This window comes from Ustilago hordei (assembly GCF_900519145.1).
Source record: "Ustilago hordei strain Uho2 genome assembly, contig: UHO2_contig_20, whole genome shotgun sequence".
NCBI classification, from domain to species: domain Eukaryota; kingdom Fungi; phylum Basidiomycota; class Ustilaginomycetes; order Ustilaginales; family Ustilaginaceae; genus Ustilago; species Ustilago hordei.
The window spans coordinates 342610-370549 of record NW_024545282.1 but is presented as its reverse complement, the minus strand read 5'-3'; the positions used below and the strand labels follow the sequence as shown (position 1 = coordinate 370549).

Here is a 27940-nt window from a genome sequence, read left to right as displayed (position 1 = left end):
GCGTTTTTTTTGAAAAATGCACTCTTGGAAAAACCCGGGTTTTTAAAAACACAAAAACTTTGATACCCCCTTTAGTCAATCGAGTATATATGTTTCTGTCTTAAAGCAGCAGTGACATCGTACTCAGACTCTCCCCGATCGCCAGTTATCGGGGCCAAAACATCTTCACTTTTCAACATTTCTTTTTTTGCTTTCCGTGAAAAAATTCAGACTTTTCAGAATTTTCAGAATTTTCAGAATTTTCAGAATTTTCAGAATTTCCTCTGAGCCAACGGCGAGAAACGGAGCTGGTGCGTGGAAAAGCGACCAAGGGTTAAGGACCCTTGCCGCACTTCAACTCCACTCTTTTTTCCTTTTTTCCTTTTTCCTTTTTTCCTTTTTTCCTTTTTCCTTTTTTCCTTTTTCCTTTTTTCTTTTTTTTTCTTTTTTTTTTTTTTTTTTTTTTTTTTTTCTTGGCTGCTACAGCTAGAGAGAAAAACTTCTGGACCGGCCAAAAAAAAAAAAAAAAAAAATCGTATCTGAAGCTCAATTTTTCATTTCTTCGCTGTGGCAGAAGACAGAGAAGGATTGGCACAAGGACCCCTTCTTCCTTCTTATCAACCCCTCATCCCATCTTGGTGCAATCCCTTTCAACCCCCTTTGCTCGAAGTATCATCTCATACCCTCTCATTCACATCGTCAAGCATAACCCCAAACATAAACAAGATGGGCAAGAAGGACTCCAAGGTCGCCGCAGCCGCTCCTGCGGTTGACGCCAAGAAGGACAAGAAGGCCGCTGCCAAGACTGTCGAAGAGACCAAGGCCAACGGTGTTACCAAGAAGGACAAGAAGGACAAGAAGGACAAAAAGTCCAAGAAGGAACCTACTCCTGAACCCGAGTCTGACTCTGACTCCAGCGAAGAGGAGGAGAGCAGCGACTCTGACTCCTCTGACTCTTCCTCCTCTTCCTCCTCGTCGGAGGAGGAAAAGAAGGATGTCAAGGCTGAACCCAAGACCAACGGCAAGGCTGCCGCTGCTGCCACTGCTGCCACCACCACCACCACCGAGGTTTCCTCTTCCTCTTCGTCCGACTCTTCGGAATCTGACTCGGACTCTGACTCGGACTCTTCCGATGACGAGGACTCCACTGCCGCTACCGACTCCAAGAAGCGCAAGGCTGACGACGAGAGTCCCGTTAGCAAGAAGGCCAAGACTGAAGAGCCCGCTGCTGCCACCACTGAGCTCGCCGAAGGCGAGACCAACCAGGTCTGGGTCGGCCAGCTCTCTTGGAACGTTGACAACGACTGGCTCAAGTCCGAGATGGAAGTTTTCGGTCAAGTCACCTCTGCTCGTGTTCAGCTCGACCGTACCACCGGCAAGTCGCGTGGTTTCGGTTACGTTGATTTCGCCACCGCCGCTGCTGCCAAGAAGGCCTTCGAAGAGGGTCAGGGCAAGCAAGTCGACGGTCGTGCTATCCGCATCGATCTCTCCACTCCCAAGGGTGACGTTAGCGAGGACCGAGCTAAGAAGTTCAACGACCAGCGATCTGCTCCTTCTTCCACTCTTTTCATCGGCAACCTTTCCTTCGACATCACTGAGGACGATGTCTGGAACGCTTTCAGCGAGCACGGTGAGGTGAGCGGTGTTCGTTTACCCAAGGACCCCGATTCGGGTCGTCCCAAGGGTTTCGGTTACGTCGAGTTTGCTGCCCAGGAGAGCGCAGCGGCTGCTATTGACGCTATGACCGGTCAGGAGCTTGCTGGTCGCCCTTTGCGATTGGACTTTTCTACACCAAGGGACCGTGATGGTGGTGCTCCCCGTGGTGGTGGACGTGGTGGTGGACGTGGTGGTGGACGTGGTGGTGGACGTGGTGGTGCATTCGGTGGAGGACGTGGTGGCGGTGGAGGATTCGGAGGTGGACGTGGTGGCGGTGGACGTGGCGGTGGACGTGGTGGCCGCGGTGGTTCTTCCGACGGATCGTTCCGCGGTATGGCCCGTGGCGGCGGATGGGGTCAGCGAGGTGGTAGCGCACGAACTGGTGGCGCTGCTGACTTCTCTGGCAAGAAGATGACTTTTGACGACTAAATGTTGTCGCCTTCCCTCTCACACACATCACAACCGCAATCCACACTGTGCGTAGAGGATACTACCACAGCCACAGCCATACACACTTACTTTACCTTAACTGGCTGAGCAAGCTGCAACGTTCCAAAAGCGCCCATCCTCTCTTTTCGCGATAGCCCATCACTTTCTCTAATCCGGGTTTCTTGCCATCGAGGATGCATCCTCTCTCCCTCTCTCTCCCTCTCTCTCCTTCTCTCTCCCTCTCTCTCCTTCTCTCTCCTTCTCTCTCCCTCTCTCTCCCTCTCTCACATGCATCAGTTGTTTTGCTTGGGCTTCATTCTCTTTGCATCTGTACATCTCATTCACGAGGGCCTCTTGTCTTTTTTTTTTTTTTTTTGTAAATGTCTTTTCTCCCTCTCTGCTTTACTGGTCTTGCTATAGGCCTCTTGGGTCTCTCACAGCGTCGTTGCTTTCTGGATTCTCATCCCATCTTTGCGCAATGGGCTTACTGGTTCGATGAGAGAGGCAATGCACTTTGCATTTCAGTTGGCAAGCCTGCCAATGTGTGTCTGCTTTCCGTGCTGGTGTGACAAGTAGAGCGAAAGTTGAACAACTCTCGGAATCGAATTTTGGCCTTGTTTGTGACTTGTTTCAAGATGTAACAGAGTTAGCTTCGGCAAAATTGGTTATTGGCTGGTCTGATAGCCGATGGATTGCAGGGAGAAGAAGACGACACTGTTAAAATAACGATGACACTGGGTCGTAGTTGTACCCGATTCTTCTCTCGTATCGGCGATGCCCGATGTTTGACCAGATCGACTTTGTCCGATCTCAGTTCCGATCTGCTGCTCTGCCCGATCATTTTCAGGGTCGTGGGATTGTCGAGCGCGATCGAGGTAAGATATCTGCGCACGGCCCACTATTGCTTGTTCTTTCTCCTCAACTTGTTTCTCCTCAACAACACTGTTTCCTTCTCTTCTCGATACTTGGATACTCGATCTGAAAGCTATCGCTTTGCGTTGCATGTCATTCCTTATTCGCCCCTCAACTACTCGCCTTGCTGTTGGATCAATCCATCGTCTCTCAGCTCCCCTTCTCTCAGCTCTCACCATCACTCCCATCAACCCTTTGCGCCTATCCAGCAAAATGTCCTCGACGGTGCCTCCCTCCTCCGGAACATTCCCCTCGTTTAGCACGGTCAATTTCTACGCTGGCTCAAAACTGAACCGACTTTCATGGCTACGAACTTCAGCTTGGTTCCTCAACTCTACCATTGCTTCTCCCTCAACCCGATTTGTTGTGTTGAAGAACAACAATCCGCTATCGCATGCTTCTGGTCCGGATGAGGGCATGCTTGCTACTCTTTCGTGGGATCAAGTTAAACCGTACATCCTTGAAAATGTGAAGCTGTCTGGAGGAGTTGAAACTAGTGCTGAGGATGTTTTGGTTTTCGGACCCCAGGCTTATGGTTTGACCAACAGTGGCGGAGATAATGCTGAAAAAGAGTTTTCTAGAGCGACGGATGGAGTGGCACCTTCTCGTCTTGCTCTCGTGTTTTTGGGAATTGACGAGAGCGGGCTAAAAGAAATAAGTCTGCCAGGAGAAGTGGCAAAGGATGCTACTCAAAGTAGCGATGCAGGAAACGACAATGCTCCACCGGCTGGAACTGCTTACTTTGCTCTATCTCTCACCTATCGACCCTGCTGGCTTTCTAAAAACGAAATAGCACCCATGCAGCCGCTTCTCAAGAAGCTCGAAAGCGATGAGAAATATGACTTTATCGATCTGCGCGCATCCTCGCGAGCTGCAACTTGGCCAGCCTCAGATGCAGCCATCGTAGCGCAATCCAAATCTCTGCTCGACTGGAATGAACGTCACACTTACTGTCCTGCTTGTTCGCGACAACAATACTCTCTCTGCGCAGGCTACAAACGTGGTTGCACTTCTTCCCTTTCCATCTGCAACCGGGTGGATTTCACCATTAACCTGCTCGGCGATACACCCTGCTTGGATCAAGAGGGCTTAGGCACTTGCCCGAGTACGAAAGTGTTGTCTAACTTCCACTATCCGCGTACAGACCCAGTTATAATCATGGCCATCATCTCTGCCGATGGAGAAAAAGTGTTGTTGGCCAGACAAAAAAAATGGCCTTCCGGATTCTACTCGTGCTTAGCTGGATTCTGCGAACCAGGGGAAAGCTTTGAAGAGGCTGTGAGGAGAGAAGTGTTGGAGGAATCAGGAATTCAAGTGGACCAGGTGATCTATCACAGCTCACAACCTTGGCCTTATCCAACCAACCTAATGGCAGGATTCTATGGCATTGCAAAAAGCGATGACGAGAAGAGTATCAGATTGGATCTGGATAATGAATTGCAAGATGCGAGGTTTTATACTAGAAAGCAAATTTTGGATGTATTGCAAACTAAACAGAGAAGTCACTTTAGCAAACAGGAATTGCAAAACATCGACAATCAAGACGACCTCACAGCAGAAAAGGACCAGAAGAACAGGCGGGTAAGTATCAGATTGCCTCCTCAAACCGCAATTGCTAGGGTCCTGATCGAAGCTTGGGCCAACGGTCAGGCTGTTCTACCCGGACAGATGAATGCTAGGATCTGATTCTCGCTCTCATAGACTTGCATCGAACATGAATTGCTCAAGATTGCAATCAAACCCTCAGAGGTATGCCAAGTCTCAAGCCTATCCATCAACACGGCGGATGTTAGAATGAACGATGAGGATAAGCGATAGTAGAAGATTGATTGCATTGTACAAGAGATACGATAAGAATAGCATGATGAACAAAGATGCAAATGTATAAAAGAAAGATCAAACAACACCCCAGAAATCCTCCAAAGCGCAACAGAATTTGCCACAAGCAACGGAAGCACTCAAAGAATACTCGGAGATGGAAATCTTCTCGTCAACAAGACCATCAGCAAAGTTATCCTTGCCATGAGCCATTGCACCTACAAACACAGCAATGCTATGATTCTCCGGAATCGTCGGCAGGTAGTTGCTCAATCTCTGAACAGGCGAATCGAAGGAAAGTGTCACCTTGTGTGTCTTTGCCGGCAAATGATCTGTGACTGGATTCTTGATGACTCTCAAGAGCTTTTCACTACCACCCATGGATCGAATGCTCAACTTGTGAAGAAGTTGTACCATCAACCCGGAAAACCTCTTGAATGTTCGTGGGATACGAACATGTGGGTTGACCTCAATTAGGACTCCCTTTGCTGTGTGAATGTAGACCTGCAAAAGGCCAGCCTTGTTGAGAGGTGAATCGAGAAGTGTAAGCAGGCACTGGTGGGTAATGTCGGGTCTCGCTTCAGCAATGTCACGACCCATCTTGGCAAGGACTCGCTGATGATCATCGCAATTAAGCAAAGCGTATTTGTCCCCACCATCTTTGTTGTTACGTCCTCCTCCACCACCGCCACGGGAAGCGGAACCGGTGGAAACTTTGTAGGTTTCAAGACAGGCTTGTTCCAGAACGACGATAAGACGCGGAGTGTTTTCTTTCTCGCCTGCCGTTTTGGGTACTTTGGGAACTTGGGGTACCAGAGAGGAGTCAACGCGGGAACGCTTGGCGGTGTTGGCTTTGGCTGCTGCTGTTGAGGTTGAGGAGGAGGAAGAGGAAGCAGCGGGGTTAGAGATGCCGTTGGCAGGGGTGAAGCTTGCAGAAGAACAGGACAGCATGGTCGTCACCGGTTTAGGCGGAAGAGCGTGACGCATAGGTGGTGCGGCGGTTTTGTTGGATGGAGAGTTGGAATTGCAAGATGCGACCAAGGCTGTCTCACTGTTTTGCAGACGAGAATGGATGGAATCTGTGAGACAAGGTTTGCTTTCCGAGTCTCGTGCTGTAGAACGTGATGAGGGGGAAGTGGCCCGAGGAGAGTGTGGAAGTGGTGCAATGGGTCGGTAGGTGGTTGCCGGTGCCGAACGAGTGGTCAATCGATCATCCTCCGAGTCCGAGGCTGCAGACGAGGCTGAAGACATTGTGACAAGTTAGAAGAAAGCTTTGCGAAGGCCAAATGGAGAGGCGGTCGATTGGGAGGTACTGCGACCGAGTTGTGTGATATTGCTTGCGCCTTGTGACCTCTTGAGATGGTGGCTTGAAGCAGACAGGAGTGTTGGATGTTGAGCAGTGATGATCAGATGAATGCCCATGTGGACGAGAAGGAAGAGAGCCAATCAGTAGACAGGTCTTGTGTCCCTCAGCAAAGCAGCGGGAACAAGAAAAACTCTAAAAACCGAGTCAGATCTATCGGCCGTATAAAATTGTGAGGGAATTTGGGCGAAATTGTGAAAATGTTAGAGTAAGGACTCGAGGCGCGAAAGAAAGGGAAACCAACACTTTTCTCGGGCGAGATCACTCGGCCGTTACACACACACTCTCTCGCTGAGCCTCTTTCAAGTCGCGTCACGAAACTCTTTTTTGAAGGAACTGCCATTCAACACGACGCGCAGTCAGGGAGAAAGGTCAAAGCGCAGTCAAGCATCGCACTTTTTTGATCTAACATTTTCATGATCTAACCCTTTCATGATCTAACACTTTCGTGATCTAACACTTTCATGTCTTGCTCATCCTCCTCCATCGACATCCTTCATCGACATCCTCCATCGATATCCTCGGCTTCATTTCATCCTTAGCCACCACGCATCAAATATCGCCTTCAGCTCGAACAAACCTTTCTTTCATTTTCCTACAATCATTCGCCTCTCAGGCTCATATACCATTCGCACGTCCGCTTGCCCTCTCTCTCTCTCTCTCTCTACTTTCTCTCACTTGCTCCTGTCAGCTCTGGTAGCATCAGCAGCTCGCAAGCATGAGCGCTGACAAGACCATCTTCAAGGTAAGATGCATTTTTCGACAATGCTCTCCCGTCCCTCTGGATGGAAAGTTGACTGACCTACAACTCTTCCGCTGTTTTTGCCCTGTCCTACTCTTTCCTGCCAGGCCACCTACTCGGGCGTGCCAGTCTACGAATGCATCATCAACAATGTCGCCGTCATGAGACGGCGTTCCGACAGCTGGCTCAACGCTACCCAGATCCTCAAGGTCGTTGGTCTCGACAAGCCGCAGCGTACACGTGTTCTCGAGCGTGAGATTCAGAAGGGCATCCACGAAAAGGTACAGGGTGGGTACGGCAAGTATCAGGGAACCTGGATTCCTCTCGATGTTGCCATCGAGCTTGCCGAGCGGTACAACATCACAAATCTCCTCCAGCCCATCACTTCCTACGTTCCCTCGGCCGCCGACTCGCCGCCTCCTGCTCCCAAGCACACCATCTCCACCTCTGCCCGCGCCAAAAAGATCGTCCCCGCCGACGCTGGCGCTCTTGGCCGTTCAAGACGCGCCACCAGTATCGAGACCGAGTCCGAGCTTGTGGGCGCTACACAGAACAATGCTTCCGAGGGCACCATGAGCCCTTCACCCAGCGACATCAGCAGCTCTTCTCGTACACCCAGTCCTCTTCCTGCCGACCGTGCCAACGCTATGTACGCCAATCAGGCTGCTGCTGCTGCCACCCCCGGTTTCAACGGTAGAGAACCCAACAACCAAGCCAGATACGCCGACATCATCCTCGACTACTTTGTCACCGAGAACACCACTGTTCCTTCGCTTCTCATCAACCCACCTCCCGACTTCAACCCCGACATGAGCATCGACGATGACGAGCACACCGCCCTCCACTGGGCTTGCGCCATGGGTCGCATTCGTGTCGTCAAGCTCCTTCTCTCCGCCGGTGCTGATATCTTCCGCGTCAACACCAACCAGCAAACGGCCCTGATGCGCGCTACCATGTTCTCCAACAACTACGACTTGCGAAAGTTCCCCGAACTCTTCGAGTTACTGCATCGTTCTATCCTCAACATCGACAGGAACGACCGCACTGTCTTCCACCACGTCGTCGACCTCGCCCTCAGTCGAGGCAAGCCTCATGCTGCTCGATACTACATGGAGACCATGATCAACCGCCTTGCCGACTATGGTGACCAGCTTGCCGATATCCTCAACTTCCAGGATGATGAAGGCGAGACCCCCCTGACAATGGCTGCTCGTGCTCGATCCAAGCGACTCGTCCGTTTGCTTCTCGAGCATGGAGCTGACCCCAAGATCCGCAACAAGGAAGGCAAGAATGCCGAAGACTACATCATCGAAGACGAGCGTTTCCGATCTTCACCCTCTCGCACCGGTCCAGCAGGTATTGAGCTTGGAGCTGATGGTCTGCCCCTCCTTCCCACTAGCTCGCTTCACACATCCGAGGCAGGTCAAAGAACTGCAGGACGCGCTGTGACCCTGATGAGCAACTTGCTTCACAGCCTAGCCGACAGCTACGATAGCGAGATCAACACGGCCGAAAAGAAGCTCACCCAAGCTCACGGCTTGCTCAAACAGATCCAGAGCGAGATCGAGGAGAGTGCCAAGGTTGCTGACGGCTTGCATCACCAAGCCAAGGGGGTCGAGGAGGAACACAAGCGTGTCGACTCGCTTCAGCTTGCACTCAAACACGGCACCAACAAGCGTGCTCGTGACCATCTCGAACGTCGTTGGGCTCAAGGCAAGGAAGCGATCAAGCGTGCGAGGTTGCAAGCAGGCTTGGAACCAGGTGCGCTTCTGGATAGCAATGCTGCTAACAAGCAAGACGGCACTACTGAGGCTGGTGCAGATGACGCCAACAAGTTGATCGACGGTCTGCCAGCCGGTAGTGATATCAAGAGAGCTATTGCTGAGCTCAAGAAGCAATTGGGTGAGGTGCAGCAGAAGCGTACCGAGCTGGTGGACAAGTTTGTCACCCGCGCTAGGGAGCAAGGTACTGGACGCACTATGGCTGCTTACAGGAGGTTGATCGCAGCCGGTTGTGGGGGTATTGCACCAGATGAGGTGGATGCTGTGGTGGGTGTGCTGTGCGAGTTGTTGCAGGAGGGTCATGCTGGTGCAGGTGCCGCTGGGTCGGGGTTGGAAGGTGATGAACGAGCAAGAGATGCAGCTATGATGCTTAAGGGTGCTGGTGCTGCTGCACTTGCTGCCAACGCCAGTGCTGCCTAAAATCCAACTCGGCTTTTGTAGCTCATTCTCCGTATTTCCAGCTGCATCTTGATTTGGTCTAGCATTTGTTCTCCGTCTGACTCTTTCTGTGCCCTTGTAATGTAGTCTCTGTTCTCAACCTCCAAAGGATTGTCGTATGGGGATTGAATCAAGAGGAGGAGCATCTCGAAGTTGTCAAGGAAGGAAGCATTGATCACGTGACGCCTGCTGAGCCTCGAAGAAAACGTCAGAGGGAGAGAGCATTTTGGACAATTGCACATCTTGTCATCCTTCCCAACACCATCCTCTACCTCACATTGTGGGCATCACTCGCAGCTATGTTGCGTCGAACACTGGCGCTCTTCTCCGAGGCATCGCGTTCTTCTTCTTCTCGGACCTCTTCTTCATTGGCATCTTCCATTCTCACCTCGCACTTGTCGAAATCGCATCTTCCACCAGCACTCGTAAGAAGCGCATTACCACACAAAAACTTATACCAGCTTCTTTCCTCCTTACCCAATGATGGCGTCGGTGCACGTGTCAGACAACGAAGATGGGCAGCAAAGGGACTTGATGTGCCAAACAACGTCGATCTCAAGTCGCATTTGAAGAAATTGCATACAAAGCAGGGTGGAAAGGCGAAGAAGGAAGAGGGACACTTGTGCTATTGGGAGGTCACAAAAGCCAGCTTGAAGGACGGTGGAAAACATGGAAAGGCTTGGGGAAAGCTTGTTTGGAGAGGTAAGTTGATACTGCAGTCGAGTAGAGAGAGAATGAGAGGAGAGAGAATGAGAGGAGAGCAGTTACTGACTAATGTTGACCGTTGCCTTTGACCGTTGCCTTTGAAATGACACAGGCAAGCCTATCACGGAAAGCGAGACAGGTAAACGCATTCCTGGTGCTCTCAAGTACTTTTGGGATATCGCAAAGTAATCGAGCATAGCAAAGCAATATATAAGGTAACACGCTTTCTTACACCATCCTCTCCTTGCTGAACTCATCATTGTACTACAGAAAGCCTTGGCAGATGACCTTAGGGTTTTGTCGAGGAAACGAGATTCTTTCTTCACCAACTTGCCACTTGCTTCCTACACTGCTGCTGTGCAAAGCAGTATCACAACGGACAGCTTGAGCATTTCACCAGGTACTTGAGCATATGGTCTTGCATGTGTCGAGCATCATCGTCTGGGCTGCGATTGTGGCAAGGATTGAAGAAATGTAAACAAGTATAGTCCCGATAACTGGTGATCGGGAAGAGTCTCAGCACGATGTCACTGCTGTTTTAGACAGAAACACATATACTCAATTGACTCAAGTGAGAGTGTGGCGACTCCTACTTCATGATCCATCTTGAGAACGAGGGGGACAGTGTTGTACCCGATCTCTGTGTAGATCTTCTCCTCCGTGTCCCGATTGCGTTGATGTCAGCACGTATCATCATATTGGATCGTTTCCCTCGGCAAATCATTCGTGACTTTTCGGATTTTTTGACTTTTTGTTTTTTTTTGCCTCCACAAAAGAAATCACGAAAGTTGTATGACAGCTGCAACGGAACACGTGACACGCGCCTTGGCTCCAACACCAACTCAGCCTCGTTTGACAGCTGATCCCATCGACCAACCTTGACTCAGCCTCTCGCTATCATCTCATTTGGCAGCAGCATCCACATCCACATACATCATGCTCCTCAAGTCGACGCAGTAGCATGGTAGCGCAACAGGCGTCCCTCCCGAACACATCAGTCGCGGCTGTGGGGGGTCAGCACGCCACAACTCCTTCCACCTCCTCGTTCAAACCGACTGGTTGGATCCGCTCTAATTCCCGTTCGAAGCCCTCCGCCGCTGTCTTGGCTGATCGTACCAACCTTCCGCCTACATCACGGCATACACCAGCACGCTCTGTATCCAAGACTCCCGTATCCAAGACTCCCGTATCCAAGACTCCCGTATCCAAGACTCCCGTATCCAAGACTCCCGTGTTAGCACCAGCATCGGTGCAGAGTGTGCCCAGTCGAACACCAAGCACTGGGGCAAAGGGAGCGAGTGGAAAGCAGCAGAAGTTATCAAGCTTCTTTGCGCCCAATACGACCGCGAATCGCCACAGCAGGTCAAAGTCGATCCTGTATCAAGACTCGCCCAGCGTCGGCCGAGCACAGCGCAGCCATAGCAGCAATGCAAGTGTTCAGCCGAACCTAGCTCGACCTTCTACACTAGCCGTTTTCGAGGATCAAGAGCTGGAACAACGAGCAGCATCACTGCTACGAGGCAGGTTTGGAACTATATCTCGCTCATTGAACCCAAGTCGATCCTCGACGCCGACCAGACCACCAGCTTCTCCCTCTCGACCGCCGCCTGCTGATCCCCTCACAATGGCCCGTTCCCCACCAAAACAGCATTGGCCGCCAAAGACTGCCAACAAAGCAGCAGCACCGATGACACCACCTCGACTCAAACGCTTTGAACCGCAACAACCGCCTTCATCGCCCATGTTTCATCAGACATTGATGCAAGAGTCTCTTTCCAACTTTACTCCTCCTGCGTGGGAGAATGCGATAGGCAGTAACATGGCGCTGTTTCAACGACTAGCCGGTTTGCCGCCGGACGAGATAAAGGAGTGTGAGAAGAGCAAGATGGAGGAGGAGCTGGAGAAGGCTCATCGCAGGTTGCAGGGTCGTTCGCCAACCGCGGCGCGGAGGAAGGATGAGGGGAAGAAGAACAAGATCGGTTCGCCGTTGAAAAAGCGTCTACCTACAACGGCAGAAAGGGTTCAGCGAGCAGCAGCGCTAAGTTCAGCTTCGCCAAAGACCAAGGTGAACCTTGAACGTCTGGAGCCAATTATGAGGTCCCCAAGGACGAATAGGCGGATCTATGCGCTTGAGACGCAGCTAGATCGTGTGCCCAACGGGAGGGCGACTAGTCTACAGCCGCTCGGTCTACTCGACACGGATCAAGGGTTAGGGCAACGTAGAGCCGTATCAGAGGCTAGATGCAATGGTGCAGAGACGTCTAGACACAACTCGATACTTCCAGCAACGATGCAAGAGGATTCGGTGGAGGAAGACTCGGAGACGCAGCCACTGCTGTGGCCGGAAGAGTCCGAGACGCAGCCACTTGCCTGGCCTGACGAAGCAGAAAAGTCGCCACCTCCCGCCATAGCTCCACCGGAAGCAAATGGAGTGCAGACTAAAGAGGCGCAGCTCCTAGCATGGGACGATGTACAAGAACCCGACCCTGCAGCACCCGTGTTTGCCGCTCCGACAGCTGGTGTCACCACCCTCGCCCCGCACCTTCGCCCAGCGATCACAGAAGTCCCAACATCAGACGACGAAGACCTACTCCTCCAACGAATTGCCATCTCCTCTTCCTCCTCCTCCTCCTCCTCCTCCTCCTCCTCCTCTCCCTCACCACCTGCCTCACCCACAGCATCTCGTTCTAATAACCCCACCTCATCATCGCTACACCCTGCCTCTCCGGCACATAAACGACGTCGAATTGATCTCAACCAATCCAGCTCATCACCTGCACTCTCTCGCACCCCACTCCGACTGGCCAAAGTGAGCCCAATCACTCTCACCCCCACTGCAGCCAGACAGATGGAGGGATTGGGTCGGTTCGATCGCGTAGTTGCAGCATTACGAAAAGAAGAACGGAGACAAAACACGGGTTTGCAACTCCACCTCAACTCCTTCCTCATTTCTACTTCTACTCAACAAAGGGATAGAGTGAGGGAAGAGGGCAAGATGGATGAGAGAAGGGCGGGATTGAGTGCGGGTTTGTCTGATGAACTTTCAGACGACGAAGGAGTGGACACAACTATCACCCATATAGCGAAAGCAGAAAAACACGGGGAGGGAGATGAAACTCAACCTTTACCCTGGTCCACACCTTGCTCCCCAACCGAAAGACCGGCTCTATTAGCACTACAAATGTCATGCCAACCTTCACCGCCAACTCGGGGAAGGTATACAGGTACAAGTAGCAGTAGCAGCAGCAGTGGTGGGAGCGGGATGATCAGTTTTCCTAGTGAAAGCAATTTAAGAGACGCGGGCGGAAGTGAGCTAGTTTCTTTCATTGATCGGTTGTAATATTGATCTCACACATCTTTCGCAATGCATTATTATACAAGTGAACCAAGTAAGATAGCCGAAGCCTTCTCGCCAGCTTGCAACGTGCTCTTCATCTCACCGTTTTGTAAGGGAGGTAGGGCAATAAGCGCGTTGGCTGAAGCCATACTGTGCATTGCGGAACTACGTTGATTTCCAGTACTATAGGCTACCAAACCTTGGCTGGATTCAGACCGTAGAATGACTCGATGGAATTCTGGACGTGGGTCAAGGCGCATCTCGCACGCTAGAGTCACAGGTATTGAGGCCAGGCTCCAAGGGTTGGCCCTTTGGCTTGATGGAGAAGAGTGAGCCGGGTAGCCAGCAAGTTTTCGAAGCGATGGAAGAACCAAGATGTAGAAGGTTACCAGTGCTGATGCTGGGTTACCTGGTAGAGCGAATATGACTTTGGTTTGCTTTGCTCTCTTGATGGTTGCGAATGTCGTTGGTTTGCCAGGCTTCATAGCTACTCTGCCGAAATGTATTTTCCCTTGCAATTCCCTTTCGATCAAGGGCTTCAACAAGTCCGACTCACCCATACTTGTTCCTCCTGTAGTAAGCACTAGATCTGCCTCTTCCATACCTCTTCTTAGCGCTGTCAAAGTCGTACTTATATCGTCGCCGACAATACCGAGATCAATCACCTGGAAGCCTAGCCCGGTGATTGCTGCATGTAAACCAGGTCTGTTGGCATCAAAGAGAGTAAACCCCCACGGCTCCCCCTTTTGCATTTGCCAATTCTGGGCTGAGCCATCTTGAAGTTCATTCCCAGTACTAAGAATGGCAACTTTGGGTTTGCGATATACGGAAACAGAAGAACGACCCAGGAAGGCAAGTGTACCAATTTCTCCGCCAAGTGCAGAAATGGTTGTGCCTTTACCAAGCACCACCTGACCTACTTTGACATCGCTACCCCTCTGTCTAACATTCTCGCCTGGCTCAACTTTCGCAAGGACTTGCACTGTAAGCTCTTCTCCATCTACAGCATGAATAAGCTCGGTATCTTCTACCATAACTACAGCATCGGTGCCTTGAGGTAGACCTTGACCAGTATTGATTCGGAAGATCTCATCTTGTTGCAAACAGCGAGAGAGAGAGTGAAGCGACTTGAACGTTGCCACGCGATAATGTCCCGGTGGAGTGGTGGCTGAGTTAAGCGCATATCCATCAACATTCGTCGTCGGACGAGGAGGTATGTCGGTCATTGCAGGTACGTCTTGTGCTAATACATGTCCGATCAAAGCTGTGCTAACGGGCATAGTCACTATCGCTTCGGCCTTCGGAGTGTGCTCTGCGATAAGTCGGAGTGCTTGGTCCAATTGTAAGAGTGGATATGGCGAGGTGCGGTGTCGTAGAGATGCACCTCCAGTGGGATGAATGGTGCGGAATCCGGAATCATCTGCAGGTGTAGTACGTTGTTTTGGTGCTTGATGAGAGTGAATTCCCTCTCCTCCTTCGTGATGGTGATGGGAACAAGTAGTATGAGTAGTGGTATGCACATTTGCATTTCGATGTCGATCGCCTTGCATCTCTCTATGCCTCGCCTCCCCACTTGCGCCACTCAAGAGTTGCAATGCATGAAGCAACAATCCATTGCCCAACAGCACCTCCAAGCATTCTTTCACTGCCTTCGGAGAGCCAGGAAGGGCAACTAGCAATCCTTCTCTCCCATTCGCCTTGCATATACCGGTCACGCTCCTGCTGAGCGCTGCAAGTGGGGTCTTATTCAACGAGTAGGCTGTTATGGCATGAGTAAGAGCAGGAGTTTTACGAGAAATAAGAGGTTCCAAAGCTTCCGGTGTCACATCTCTAACACCAAACCCAGTACCACCCGTAGTAACAACAAGATCAACACCCTCCAATTCAAATAGCAACTGAACAGTACTTCGAATCTTGCAAACTTGATCGCCAACATAATGTCGCGATATACAAGTCAAGCCGATGATCGACAGCTGGTCGACGAGAATTGCACCTGAACCATCCAGCGAAGGATGAGCAAGGGAGGTATCCGAGATAGTTACTACCGATGCTTTAAATGCCTCCATGGTGTTAAAGGTATAGATATGGATGCCTTGTGACGGTTTGGTGGTGGAAGAGAAAGAAGAGATAAGAAGGCCTTGACGCAGGGAGCAAGAGTTGAAATTGCAATCAGGGTCCAGATTGAGTGCGTCGATGGCCGATTTTTCTCAGCATGACTGTTGATTGAAAGCTGCTATACACTGCACATCTGGAATGGGACATGCGTATCACTGCATGACAGTGTTTGAGGTTTGAAAGGTTATGATGTTGCGATACAGAGTACAAGGGCAAACAGCAGAGAATACAGCAAAATTCTTCACCAAGCCCGGGTATAATCTCGATCATCTTGCCACCTTGCAACACAAACATGGCCCGAATCACTCAGGAAGAGGCCCTGTGCACTCGAGATACGTCGCTGGAACCAAGCCTTTGACTGCCTGATCATCATCTTTGATCGCAATGGCCCATCCGCCTTCGATCGAGCCTACCACGTGAACTGTCTCGCCAGGCTGCACTGCCAACTCGTGTTCGGAAACAGGATCAAACTCGTAGAGCACCTTGTAAAGCCCTTCTGGCACATTGGCGTTATCTCCTTGGTCACCATCAAACTCGTTCTCATCATCTGCACCTTGGATGTAGAATTCGTGCTCTGCTGCATCTGACTCTTCTTGTGGGTACTCGTCTTGGCTGCCTTGCTCCGCCTCTTGCTGTTCTGCATCTAGAAGCTGCTCTCCATGATGACGAGGGTCGTCCGGTGGGAAAGCAAAGTCGCGCACTTCGATCGCGTAAGGAGAATCTTGTGCCTTGTCGGCATTTCGTGCTGTTTGATAGCTAGCACTTGAAGTTGGGCGTGATGACTTGAGGTCTGCTCGGGAGGTTTCCTGGTTGTGTTGCGAGGCAACATCGGTGTTGCCTTCTGCTGCTGCTGATGCGGAGGCATTGCTGAGACGATGGCGCCAACTTGCAGAGCTCGAAGTGGGTCGCAGCTGAGGCGAGGTCAGGGAGTTGGACGCCTGCGAATTCCTTCTGGAGAGAGAACTCGAGGAAGCACTGGCGATTCTGGCCGCTGTCTCATTTGAGCATGGTAGTGATGGAGGACGTGTGGGTGTTGATGTACTGCAAGTTGCTGTTAGACCAAGGCAAGAAGTCGGACGCTGGTTATTGACATGCGCAACTGATGAAAGAGTTCTTAGTTTAGTTGGCGGTGATGCAGTCGATGCAGATGCGGATGAGGATGAGGATGAGGATGAGGATGAGGATGAGGATGCGGCAGCAGACGGGGAGGAATTAGCCGCTGCTGTGTTGCCACGCCGACCAGGCGGTGGTGGCTTAAGCCTCCAGTCCTGACCTTCTTCGGGTGAAGGAACGAATCCGCCGGAAGGGCTAGGATAGAGTGTATCCGCAGGTCCGGGTTTGGGCGGTGCCATGGTTAAAGGAGACGGCTCATTGGGTGATCCATCTGTCGTGGAAGAGGTGGAGGGCTGAAGGGTGAGAGCGTCTATGGCCTCGGATGAGAGGGGAGTCGAGTTGACGCGGCTGAGTTCGGAAGTGAGATTGGCTGTGGACAAGAAGATGGCATCTGCAGATTTGCGATCGGTCCTTGTTGTGCTACCTGCGTTTGCAGCTATAAGATGCAGAGAAGAAAAGGCGATGCAGGTTGGCGTCAGTACAGCTGTGCAGCTCGAACGAGCGTGTCGACGATGAGACTTTACCTTGCAACCTCGCTTCTATCGAAGGCATGCGGATGAGCGGCCAATCCGAGCACAGATGGCCGCAAATGTACGATGACTTAGGATTCCAAGAGAGTCGATTCGGAGGTGGACGCTGTCACGGGATGTTCCTCGCGACCTTGAAGGCAAAGTTCGGGCCGATGTTCAGGATGATGTTGACTAATGGCTGATGGATTGGTCGCATTAAGGAAAGAGTGGTGATGCTTAAGGTCGATGATGCTTAGTGTCGATGATGCTTAGTGTCAGACGCGCTTTCAAGTCTAGACTCGTTGGCCACCGAAAAAGAGCCGTTTCATGGTATCAGCCTCGACATAACATCGAATTAATACGATACTGACACGGCCGAGAATCGAAAACTGTATTGGCCCTGTTAGACCGTGTTGACTTCACAGTTCCCGAAGAAAAAGAAAAAGAAAAAGAAAAAGAAAAAGAAAAAGAAAAAGAAAAAGAAAAAGAAGAAAAAGAAAAAGAAAAAAAAAAAGATTTTGAGAAAGTGCTCGCGGTCCGTATCCTTCGTCGTTGAACATCATCTCATCATCATCATCATCATCATCATCATCATCATCGTCATCATCATCATCGTCATCATCGCCATCATCTTTGCACGTACTGCTTCCTACCGATACAGCATCACTACCGGATGAGCAGTCGTCCAGCAGCATACGCAGCCGGCCAAATATCAGTCCGGTCCCATCTTATCGCACAGGACACCACCGACAGGACAACGCTTGGGCATTTCATTTCTTCTTCTGACGACCACCTCAGCCGTCTTTGATCTAGCGCATATATCGTCCTCAACATGTCTCGTTCTGGCGTAACAGTTAGAGCTCTACGTTCCCTGAAGCATCTCCACCCAGCCAAAAAGGGCTCCAAGTTTGCCATCAAGGCGCCCTCCCATGCTACCCACCAACCCAAATTTGTTCAGCCAAAGGATCGTGTCCCATTCTGGAACATTATTCCTGGCGACCATGTCAAGCTCAGAAATGGTCGAGTCGGTGTCAAGGAAGGCCTCGACTCGACAAAAAAGATCCGCGGCGAGGGTATCGTCGCCAGCATCGATAAGCAGAAGAACTGGCTCTGGCTCAAAGATGTCGACGAGAACAACAAGTTGGCGCCAAAACTTATCCGACACGTCGTCCCGCGTTACGTCGACCCTCTTCAACCCGAAAATGGCTACGGCCCCAACATCACAGAGGTCCCTCGTCCCGTTCACTACTCTAACGTCATGCTCAAGATTCCAGGCTCAGACCAGTTTGCAGTACGACTCTCTCGTTCCGCCGTAAAGTACGACAAGTGCAGGGGCAGGTTCGTCTGGAAACGCTACGCCACTATCAAGGCATCGGAGCAGAAGTTCCTCGAGACCGGCAAAGCATTCGAAAAGGTCGAGGTGCCTTGGCCAAGGCTTCCCAGTAAGCGCAAACTTCTTGACGACACCATGAGCGATCGCCATGTCGTCGAGGCCGAGTCCTGGGCTCCTTGGAGGCCAGAGGACCCCGTCCTTCTCCCAGAACGCAAGGGCATCACATCACCTCAGTCCGAACGCCGTGCACAGATCGAAACGCTTGAAAGGAGAAAGCTCCAGGCCTGGAAGAAGGCTTCCCTAGCTGGCCGATCAGCACCCGCCGGCGCTTATGGTACCTATTCTGGCTTCAAGCAGGGCCGTGCCAAGCCTCCTCCCATCCCTCAGCCTCCCACTCCAGCAGAGACTATCCGATCTCGCACCGATGCAGCATCTGAATGGGCAAGTGGTTCCGCCATCAAGGCGCATCGTCAGGAAGGTGGTCTTTCGTTCTTGTGGCGCGACTACCTCGATGTTACTCCACAACAAGGTCCTGCAAGTGGTGGTGATTGGAGTGAACTTGCCGTCAGCACACACATGGGCGGCCTTGACGCACCCAGAAGCCCGCATGACGGCCGTCTCACCAACGGTGTTAGCCGTAACGACGTAGACCGGATGCCGATCGAACTGCTAATGAGCCGCGATCTCACCAACGATCGCGGTCTCAAATGGAGGATGAGGAGATGGAAGGAAAAGAAGGCCGAGCAACAACAAGAAGCAATCCAACAACGCCGTACACAATCCGAGGTGCTCAAAGAACTCGATGCACTCAAGATCTAACGTTGATTTTTGCAACTCACCTTCCACACACACACACACACACACACACACACACACACACACACACACACACAAGTCTGTGTTTGCAGTCTCATGACAAAAACACATGATTGCCTGCTTGTGTAGACTAAGGTCTCGACTATAAAATGCAAGTGAATGCGGTGCTTTCTATTTGATGGTGACAATCAAGCAGTTGCTTGGTCAACGAACTGCTTTGCTCTGGGAGATCTTCTGAGGATCGCTTGCTGCAGTCGCTTCAGGATACGTATCATCAACAATGCATCGCCACGACCTGTGATTCGCTTCAAGGCAAACAGAAAAAAACTCGAGACAAGCACAAGACTGATCAAGTCGAGTGCCAGTCTAGCGCTCAACTTGACCAATGCCACCAAGATTCTAACTGGCCAAGTGAAAAGGTGGTAAGCAGTCTTGCTGCCGTTGTCCCAAGCTCCGCCTTGAGCGAGGAAACTTGGTGCCAGCGCCTCAGATCGAGCGCCGCGTGCGACTACATTGAGACCGATGAGGTGCTTGATGTCCTCGACGACGTTCATAATGGCAGTGTAGAGACGTGCGCTGCTCGACTGACCGGAGCCGGCTCGTCGTGGGTCATCCGGACTAGCTCCTGAGGAGCGGCCCTCGACGCGGTTGAGACGCTCATGAAGTGCTGCGAGAGATGCTTGGATAGATTCAAGTGCCATCTCCATCTCAGGACGTGGCTGCGGTCGTGCGGTGCCTGCATTCGAGGGAGGGCGTGGTGGATAGATGGGAGGCGGTCCGGTTCTCCTTCCAACCGAACGACCACCGACAGATGAAGCGGCATACGTGCTGCGCTGATAATCGCCTGGCTCGCCTTGACGTGGGTAGTTGGAGCCTGCTACGGACGCAGCAGTGGATTTCGGTGCATACTGTGGGCGTGAGTAGCCGCCCTGCAAGGAGGGCGGGCCACGAGGACGAAGGCCTTGTGAGCTCTCGTACTGAGCTAGTGCCGATACCTGCGAGCGCGAGGGTGGACGCCTGTTGTAGCCTTCTGTTGCCGAAATAGAGCCTGCTCGAGGCTGAGGTCGATAGGACTGGACGGAAGATGGCCTGTGTGGTGCGGGATGCCGAGATGCGCCTCTGAATGGTCCAGGCTGAGAGCCGAGACGGTCGTCTTCTGATGTCTCCTCCTCGGACTCGGAAGCCATCGGTGTTCTGCCAGGAGAGACTGCGGAAGGATGGCCAGCTCCACGAGTGGCAGCGGTGCTGGTAGCTGTGATAGATGGAGCTGTGATAGATGGAGCTGTAGGAGCAAGGTGTCGGGGCAAGTGAGGCTGTGCGGCGCGAGAAGGACCCGATGGTGGCTGGTGTAGACTTGTCGGATCGAGACGTTGCTGATCGTCGGATTGCGTGTCGGTGATGGACTGCTCATCCGAGTCGACTTGAGCCAATGAGCCGTCCATGAGACGCTGGGCTACCTGACCTGAGAAGTTTTCGAGCTCTTCGATGAGTGCAGCTGCCTGCGGGCGATCGCTGAAACGTCGCAAGATCCTGAGCATCGACTCGACATACATCTGCTTTGCATCTCGGGGGGGCATCCCACTGACTTTGGACCAGGCGTCCCACTTTGCCCTTCCGAGCATATCGAGCATACCTGGGCGCTTCGACTGGACATCTCCCTCGGTCGCTTGCTTGTAGAGACTGTAGAGAGCTAGCTTCTCCTCGTACGATGTTTGTATTGGTCCAGACTTTGGGAGCGACTGGACCATGTCGACTGTTTTGACGAAAAGAGCATCTATGACGTCTGCGCTGCTCATCTTGGCGGTGTAGGTGCAGGAGCGGTGAGATTGTGTGAGAGGAAGTTGGTGATCAATGCACGAGAATGTTGGAACCTCGTTGAGGTGGAGGCGGCAGAAAGGAATGCAGCAGTCCAAGTTGCGGGGCCGTTGGCCGTCTGCTCTAATGGAATACCTGATCCGCCAGCCAGAAAAGAGGGTCGATGCGAATAGGAGCGATCATGTCGAGTTCAGAAGGAAAGAAGCAGGAGAGACAAGACGCACACCTTTGTCAACCCCACACGATCCATATTCTCAACACTATTTGACTCCCATCCCCGATCAGATCTCACACTCCCTTTCCCGATCAGATCTCCCACTCCCTTCTCGCTTATCTTTGAGCCGGCGAGACGCGTCGTCACAACCCTAAATGAGCGCGCCTCTCGGCCGGAGGAGAAAGAAAGCGCGGTCAAATTTGGCGCCTCCTAAATTAGCCGCGCTTGACCGGAATTCGGTTAGCCGCTTAACCGGAATTCGGGCAACATGTCGTACGATAAGAAAAAAGCCTTTCGCCGTGAATGCCCAAGTGTGCAGGACTCTCTCTCTCTCTCTCTCTTGCCGACCTGTCCAATCTTCCATCACTCGATCCATGACCCTGCTCGCAAGTCATCCACCCCACCTGCCGCTTTGACAAGCACAAACGTTGATCGAAAAGAAAAGACATCACTGGCGGAGGAAAGAGCGCTTTTGTCACCATGACGAGCTGGTGGAAGAGGACTTGGCGTTATCTCTCGTCGCATTCCAACTTCTTCGTCGTGGCCGGAGGCCTCGTCGGTGGTGCCTATCTCGTATCTCAGTATGCCATCTCCAAGCTCCAGCAAATCCAGGAGAAGCTCCTCAATGACAAGAATGCAAACGAGAACCTCCGCAGGAGATTCGCTCAAAATCAGGAAGACTGCACTTTCACCGTACTTGCTCTCTTGCCAACTTTAGGCGATCAGCTATTTGCCAAGCATAATGTCGAGGAGCTCACCGAAAGCTTACGTTCTCAAGCAGCTCCTCCCATCTCATCCGCTCCACTCGAACAACCTGCGCCCATCGCTACCAACGACGCCCTCCAAGAATCTGCAGCACCGCCCTCTGAACCCAACCCTGAGATCGCGCAGGACGCACCACAATCCGCCCCGACCCTGGCAGCCGAGCAGCCGACAGCACCACAGCAAACAGACAGCGCAGAAGCACCATCTCCTCAGCTCAATCCTCTTGCTAAGTCGTTCGTCCCCGGTAATCTTACACCGCCCTCCAAGCCAGACCCCGTCTCTGCCGTCAACGGTGCCGAAACCGCAGCGCAGATTGAGGACAAGCCTGAAGAGGCAGCAAAAGCTCCCACCAACGGCACCACATACGCAGAGGCCGCTGCTTCTACAGTCCTAAACGGCACCCACCCGTCGACCTCCGAGTCTCTATCCCTACCATCACAGCCCACCAAAGCTGCCGACGCATCACCTCGGGATGCTGTCGCTCCTGTCAAGCCGGATCACTCGCATCTGGATGCACAAGAGCAGCGCAACAGAATTCTCGCAGAAAAGCAGGCAAAGCTTCGCCTCTGGAACAATCTCAAATTGACTGCCTTTACCCGTACCATCACTTCGCTATACTGTGTCGTCCTCCTCACCCTTCAGACTCATATCCAGCTCAACCTTATCGGTCGTTTCGCCTATCTCGCTTCGGTCCAAGCACTCGCCTGCGAGTCGCCCTCCTTGTCTGACCCTTCGAGCGGCCTCGACCATGACACCGAACGCCTCTACCTTACTTTCAGTTGGTGGTTCCTCCGCCAAGGATGGGACCGACTCTCCGATCGCGTCTCCGCCGCAATCGAAAAGACTTTCTCGCCGCTCTCTGTCAAGGCACAACTTTCCATGGCCGACCTGAGGGCATTACTCAACGATGCACGCTACATCATCGAGCATGATGCACCAACTACTCCTCAGGCCTTAGAACAGCCATCATGGAAGCAATCCAACTTCCTCCAGGTCCTCTTCCCCAACTCGATCGACGAAGAAGTTGATGTACTCGTCGGTGCTGGCGCTCTCGAAGCCGATGGTGCACACTACGCTCTCGCCACAAATCACAAGCTTCGAGCTCTTCTCGACGAGACAAAAGACGTCATCGAGTCCAAAGACTTTGGTACTATCCTTGCACTTTGCATCGACCGCGTCTTCGAGATCTTCTTCGACAGTCTTAACCCTACTTTTGGCATCCAGAAGTCTGGCAAGCTGCACTCGACTATCTCGGTCGAGCCCCTTTCAGCGCTCGAGTCGCGCTTTCAGGAGATCACAGATGAGATGCAACATGGCAAGCGCGTTCGTCTTGCTTCCCTCTTCCCTCTCGTTTCACGACAAAGTCAGATGGCCATCCGTGGCGTTCCCAACGAATACATCGAGGCTCTTGCCGACTCGAAAGAGTTGAGAGCCTTTTCCGCCGTTCTGTATGCTGCCTGGTCATCTTTGTAAAACTATGCGTTTTTCTAATCAATCTTTTCAACTACCAACAGGCGCTTGCGATCTTGCACGGTTCGATGGAGAGGAACCTCGAAAAGAGAGTCTGAATGACAAGCTTGGGTGATGAAATCTCTCGAGTTTTTGGCATTCTACAAGTACAATGGGCGAGTTGTGTTGAGGTCTGAACATCACCAAGTCTCCATCGGTACGCCTTGACTCGCCTGTCCGAGCGACATGAGAACCTTGGCGGATCGTCGTGCGTCCATGAACAACTCGTTGGCCTCTGCAACATCCTTTGTGGTGATCTCGGATCGGCCAGCAGTCTTGGCAAGAATCGACGAGGGGCTCAGCAATTGGAGAGCAAATCTGTAAGCAGCGACCATGGTGAGACAGAGTAGTGATTGTTCAGTTAACGAATCTTGGTTGCAGTGAGCGATTAGACTGTGCTAGCCTTTGCACTTATGTGCTTACCTGAGCGAGCTTTGGACGCCTTCTTCTGTCAACTTCTCGAGAGCATCTTCTGCGATCAGATGCCCTTCGACTTTGGTTCGCAGACGCAAGACTTCCCTGATCTCGTCCTTCTCGTAGGGCATTGTGCGCACGATCATGCATCGGTCGAGGAGATCCAATGGAATGCCGTGAGGAGCAACAATGCCAGTGCCGGATGCGGCACCCTCGTACTCGGTACCACGGACCATGCACTGCCCACGGTTGGTTGCAAGGATCACGTGAGGGCTGATGGTCGATTCGAGGGCTCGATTGAGATAGGTGAAGCATTCCATGTCGAGCATGTGTACCTCATCAATGAACAGGACACCAGGAACAAGCTCGGCAATACCCTGCTCGATGTACTTGTCAACGACCCTGTTGATCTCGCCTCTGAGCTTGTCAGTCACTTCCGTCCTTCGTCCCTTGACAAGCTGGCCAACGACGCTCATGATGTCCTGACCTCCCTGAGGTTTAGCATTGGCCATGTCGAGGTCATGCAGGGTCACGTCTTGCACCACCTCCTTGCGCTTGTGCACCTCTCCTTTTGGCAATGGGACATACTCCTCGGCTTCCAGGTCGAATTCGGTTGCGTAGGCGTCGCTGCGTCCAACGCGCTTAACAGCGCCAGTGTTTGCTTCAATGTAGATGACGTCGCCGACGCTGATGCGCTCCTTCATGATGCTCTCGTAAATGCTTGGGTCCAGTCGCAGCTGCTTAGTTCCCTTGACGGTTTTGAGCGCGATAACTACGTGAGCGATGGTCTTGCCGTAACCGGAAAGCGGGTTCTCTGCTTCGGTTGGTGTGAGCTCTGTGATCTCTCCTTCGTAGACCTCCTTTGTTTCGCGCACTCGCAAGCCGATGGCTCTGCGGAAGTTCTCCATCAAGACTTCGGTCTTCTTGACTTCGGAGCTGTAGACTTCTGATCCGACCATGGGGCAGAACGGCACTTTGTGGCCAAGCTCCTGCGACACCGCAAGAGCAAGAGCAGTCTTACCGGTACCAGGACCTCCGGCAAGAAGCAGAGCCTTTCCTGCGAACTTCTTCATGCGGATCAGGTCGAGAACAAGACCGCAAGCCTATCTCCATGTATATCGGAATGAATTCGGAGTGATGAGCAAATAGGGTCAGCGAATGCTCTCTGCAAGCTGTCTTTGACCTGCATCTACTGTTGGTTCATTGACTTACCTCTCGTGCTGCCTTTTGCCCGACAAAGCCTTGCGCGCTTGGCATTGCGTTGCCATCATCACTGAGACCAAGACCTTTGATGTGCGAGTGAGTTGCGATCCTAGCTTCACGGGAAGCCCCTGAGGTCGTAGCATCCATCGCTACGGGACCGCCTCCTGGCACCGCGGCAGCCGAAACGTTGGCGGTGGCCATGCTTGCTATCTATGCCTTTTGTGGTAGAGCTCGTAGGAGGAGATGTGACAAGATGATGCAGGACCGTGCACTGTTCTCCTATGGATGGTGGCGGAAGGAAGGCTGGAAGGCGCTGGTGATGATCAGGTGCAAGAAGCAAGCAACGCTGAATTCTAAAGACGCACTGTTCAAGATTTGCTGCGAGTCTTCTCGACACGTGATGCGCGAAAATAAAGATCTTAGATGTTAGAGTTTCGACACACGCTCGACCTCAATGACATCTATAAGCTGAACGTCACCACTCTTCGAAACAAGCTTATAGAGCTCACTCTCTGTAAACGAGCCGAAACGACGTCCACATCTTACAAGAAGCCCTCTCGCCACCCCCTCCAGGACAACAGCTGAGTCACAGACTATGAAGCAATCTGTGCGGTGTCACAGGGTCGGCAGACCAGCGCAGGAGAGTGCGCCAAATTGATCAACGGCAGTCATGGGAATGTCGCGCAACGGATCAAGATATGAAGGGTGCGCCAGTTTGACCAGCACCAAACCATTGGGGATCAACGAGATTAATTGGGCTGGCAGTGCATATGAATTACAAGATCAATCGAACCCTGGGGTTCCAGATTAATCTCATGGGGATCAGTCAGATCAGCATGCCTCAACAAGTCAGCCAATATGAGCAAGTACTAGGAGGCATAGTGTCATGGGCCTGAGTGCACAGGAAGCAGGAAGACCCGCTAGTTCATATGAAGGGAGCACAGGAATCAGGGGATTGGGCAGACTGTAGGATTTGCAGCAGGATTCACCAAGATCTGCAGTAGAATCGGCTCTATGACAGAACTCAGTGAGATCGGTATGAACAAGGATGATATCACGAATCCTGATGAGATCAGTAGTAGGAGAGGTTGTATAGTAGATTCTGCAGAGATCAGTGACAAGGATGTTCATATGATGAATTCACATGCAAAGAGGACCAAGCTCACAGGTGAGGAGGACCAAGCTCTGCCAAGATGGGGACCAAGCTCAGTAAATTGCAGCTGGTTACCACTCAGGGGTTCACAAGATAGGAGTCAAGAGAACAGTTGCTGGTTAAGAGGAAGGAGAACTGTGTCACAGACACCAGCATATAGTTCATGAGGAAGAAGAGCTGTGTCGAGGAGGTTGACATGCAGCTCAAGAGGGACAGGAGTAGGGTTACAGGGACTCCTGCATAGCACTTGAGAAAGGAGGTACTCTCTGGAGAGAGAGTTGGAGCAGTGGTGCTGGTGGCACTGCGAAGAGGTATAAAGCCATACCTTCTCATCACTAAGTGGTTGAGTGGATCCTCATCCACTCTACTCACCAAACAAACTAGTATTACTTCAAGCAAATAAGTATCATTAGTTCACAGTCAGCATAGTAGTAATCAACAGATTGCTCCTCATCGAAGTGTGTGTGTTGTATCACCATTTCCTGACATCTGAAGGCAGTTCGTAGCAAACCAGTGGTCTGGATAACAATAGAACCGAAGGCAGACATCCACTGTGGCCCGGGGATCACTTCAAGCATTAGCTGACACACTGGACACTCGTGTTGGTGTCATCAATCCATACTCACACCAGACCATTGGTGTCAACATCAAGCTCACTTAGAGTTGTATCATAGTTTGATCATGCCGAGCTACCTCTGGATGGAGTGTCCACAGCAGTTAGTCGAAATCTGTCATAACGATAATACAACTACAGATTCCAACGAGAAAGGTGACAGAGAAGGCTCTGTCACATATTTCACTAGGAATTGAAATACCATTAGCACTGTCACATAACTCAACAGAATTGGTGATAGTATCAATACTACCACAGATCTCAGGTTTCAGGCATGTGACCACTGACATTAGAGTGGATCGTTCAAGCAGCACCCCACAATCAACATGATGGACAAAAGCCTCAATGATAAGCTCAAGAGGCTACTCTCCTTAATGGAAGCCCAGTTGGCACTTACCAGGCAAGGGCAATGCAAAGAGCATCTATGCTGCACTCATCTGAGTGGAGAGGGGGTGATTGAGCCCTCCCACCCAGAGGATCAAGGGGCTAGGGAAGAGATGATGGGAGACCCTCCCACACCATCCCCAGCGTCATGTCCAAGGCAGGTGGTATCATTTGTGGAACCGAGTGAACTGCCAGTCGACAACTATGACAAGTATGCCTCACCCACTGGGCCCAGATACTTCAGGCCCCATGTGGATCTGTACAACTGGCCAAGGGCAGAACCTCATGGTTTCGACCAGGAGGATGATATGAGCACTGCCGGAGACCCCAGTCTCTCACGCTCCAAGCTGGTTGCCACCCCATTCCCCAAGTTTAATCCTAGAGACATTGAGATTTTCATCCTTGAGGCTGAGGCATGGTTCAAATTCAACCAGGTCTATGAGCAGGCAAGGATGATCAATCATATGGGTGCTCAATTGGAAGGGAATGCTTGCGAATGGTGGCCTTCCAAGCTTTGCATCGACAGAGGCCAAGAAGGAAGACTGTTCAATGATTGGCACTACTTCACTGAGTGCCTGATGGAACAGTTCAATCCTCAGAATGCCAGAATGGAGGCCTACAACAAACTTTTGGCTCTCTGGCTCACAAGCGATGCACCAGGTGCAGCCACACACCACATTGAGCGATTCAGGGACTTAGAAGGACAAGTCAATCTAGATGACAATGAACTAGTTATTGACTTGTTTAGGGGAAGTCTCACATGCAGCCTGCAGGAGAAGTTTGAGCAGAACCCACCTGTGAAGAGGTGGGAATGGTATTGAGAG

The 27940-nt window shown here is 51.8% G+C and overlaps 12 protein-coding genes across 12 annotated transcripts; 7 read left to right on the top strand and 5 right to left on the bottom strand.

Annotated features, from left to right (window-relative positions):
• Positions 1-705: 705 nt before the first annotated feature.
• Positions 706-2064, top strand: UHO2_06704 (uncharacterized protein; the record flags this gene model as incomplete). The annotated part of the gene is made up of 1 exon (XM_041558873.1): positions 706-2064. One exon carries the CDS (start codon positions 706-708, stop codon positions 2062-2064), a length of 1359 nt encoding a protein of 452 aa, XP_041414807.1.
• A 1125-nt stretch (positions 2065-3189) lies between these two features.
• Positions 3190-4662, top strand: UHO2_06703 (uncharacterized protein; the record flags this gene model as incomplete). Its single annotated transcript, XM_041558872.1, has 1 exon — positions 3190-4662. The coding sequence occupies one exon, from the start codon at positions 3190-3192 to the stop codon at positions 4660-4662; it is 1473 nt and encodes a 490-aa protein (XP_041414806.1).
• Positions 4663-4872: 210 nt separating this feature from the next.
• Positions 4873-6045, bottom strand: UHO2_06702 (uncharacterized protein; the record flags this gene model as incomplete). The annotated part of the gene is made up of 1 exon (XM_041558871.1): positions 4873-6045. The coding sequence occupies one exon, from the start codon at positions 6043-6045 to the stop codon at positions 4873-4875; it is 1173 nt and encodes a 390-aa protein (XP_041414805.1).
• Positions 6046-6875: 830 nt separating this feature from the next.
• On the top strand, positions 6876-9100 carry UHO2_06701 (uncharacterized protein; the record flags this gene model as incomplete). Its single annotated transcript, XM_041558870.1, has 2 exons — positions 6876-6902; positions 7007-9100. The coding sequence occupies 2 exons, from the start codon at positions 6876-6878 to the stop codon at positions 9098-9100; spliced, it is 2121 nt and encodes a 706-aa protein (XP_041414804.1).
• Positions 9101-9417: 317 nt separating this feature from the next.
• UHO2_06700 (uncharacterized protein) lies at positions 9418-10012 on the top strand (the record flags this gene model as incomplete). Its single annotated transcript, XM_041558869.1, has 2 exons — positions 9418-9820; positions 9936-10012. 2 exons carry the CDS (start codon positions 9418-9420, stop codon positions 10010-10012), a joined length of 480 nt encoding a protein of 159 aa, XP_041414803.1.
• A 772-nt stretch (positions 10013-10784) lies between these two features.
• UHO2_06699 (uncharacterized protein) lies at positions 10785-13163 on the top strand (the record flags this gene model as incomplete). Its single annotated transcript, XM_041558868.1, has 2 exons — positions 10785-12457; positions 12500-13163. The coding sequence occupies 2 exons, from the start codon at positions 10785-10787 to the stop codon at positions 13161-13163; spliced, it is 2337 nt and encodes a 778-aa protein (XP_041414802.1).
• Positions 13164-13195: 32 nt separating this feature from the next.
• UHO2_06698 (uncharacterized protein) lies at positions 13196-15226 on the bottom strand (the record flags this gene model as incomplete). The annotated part of the gene is made up of 1 exon (XM_041558867.1): positions 13196-15226. The coding sequence occupies one exon, from the start codon at positions 15224-15226 to the stop codon at positions 13196-13198; it is 2031 nt and encodes a 676-aa protein (XP_041414801.1).
• A 351-nt stretch (positions 15227-15577) lies between these two features.
• UHO2_06697 (uncharacterized protein) lies at positions 15578-16940 on the bottom strand (the record flags this gene model as incomplete). The annotated part of the gene is made up of 2 exons (XM_041558866.1): positions 15578-16824; positions 16913-16940. 2 exons carry the CDS (start codon positions 16938-16940, stop codon positions 15578-15580), a joined length of 1275 nt encoding a protein of 424 aa, XP_041414800.1.
• A 789-nt stretch (positions 16941-17729) lies between these two features.
• On the top strand, positions 17730-19049 carry UHO2_06696 (uncharacterized protein; the record flags this gene model as incomplete). Its single annotated transcript, XM_041558865.1, has 1 exon — positions 17730-19049. One exon carries the CDS (start codon positions 17730-17732, stop codon positions 19047-19049), a length of 1320 nt encoding a protein of 439 aa, XP_041414799.1.
• A 185-nt stretch (positions 19050-19234) lies between these two features.
• UHO2_06695 (uncharacterized protein) lies at positions 19235-20842 on the bottom strand (the record flags this gene model as incomplete). Its single annotated transcript, XM_041558864.1, has 1 exon — positions 19235-20842. One exon carries the CDS (start codon positions 20840-20842, stop codon positions 19235-19237), a length of 1608 nt encoding a protein of 535 aa, XP_041414798.1.
• Positions 20843-21555: 713 nt separating this feature from the next.
• Positions 21556-23313, top strand: UHO2_06694 (uncharacterized protein; the record flags this gene model as incomplete). The annotated part of the gene is made up of 1 exon (XM_041558863.1): positions 21556-23313. The coding sequence occupies one exon, from the start codon at positions 21556-21558 to the stop codon at positions 23311-23313; it is 1758 nt and encodes a 585-aa protein (XP_041414797.1).
• Positions 23314-23489: 176 nt separating this feature from the next.
• UHO2_06693 (putative RVB1 - RUVB-like protein) lies at positions 23490-25167 on the bottom strand (the record flags this gene model as incomplete). Its single annotated transcript, XM_041558862.1, has 3 exons — positions 23490-23667; positions 23773-24866; positions 24976-25167. 3 exons carry the CDS (start codon positions 25165-25167, stop codon positions 23490-23492), a joined length of 1464 nt encoding a protein of 487 aa, XP_041414796.1.
• Between the last annotated feature and the right edge of the window lie 2773 nt (positions 25168-27940).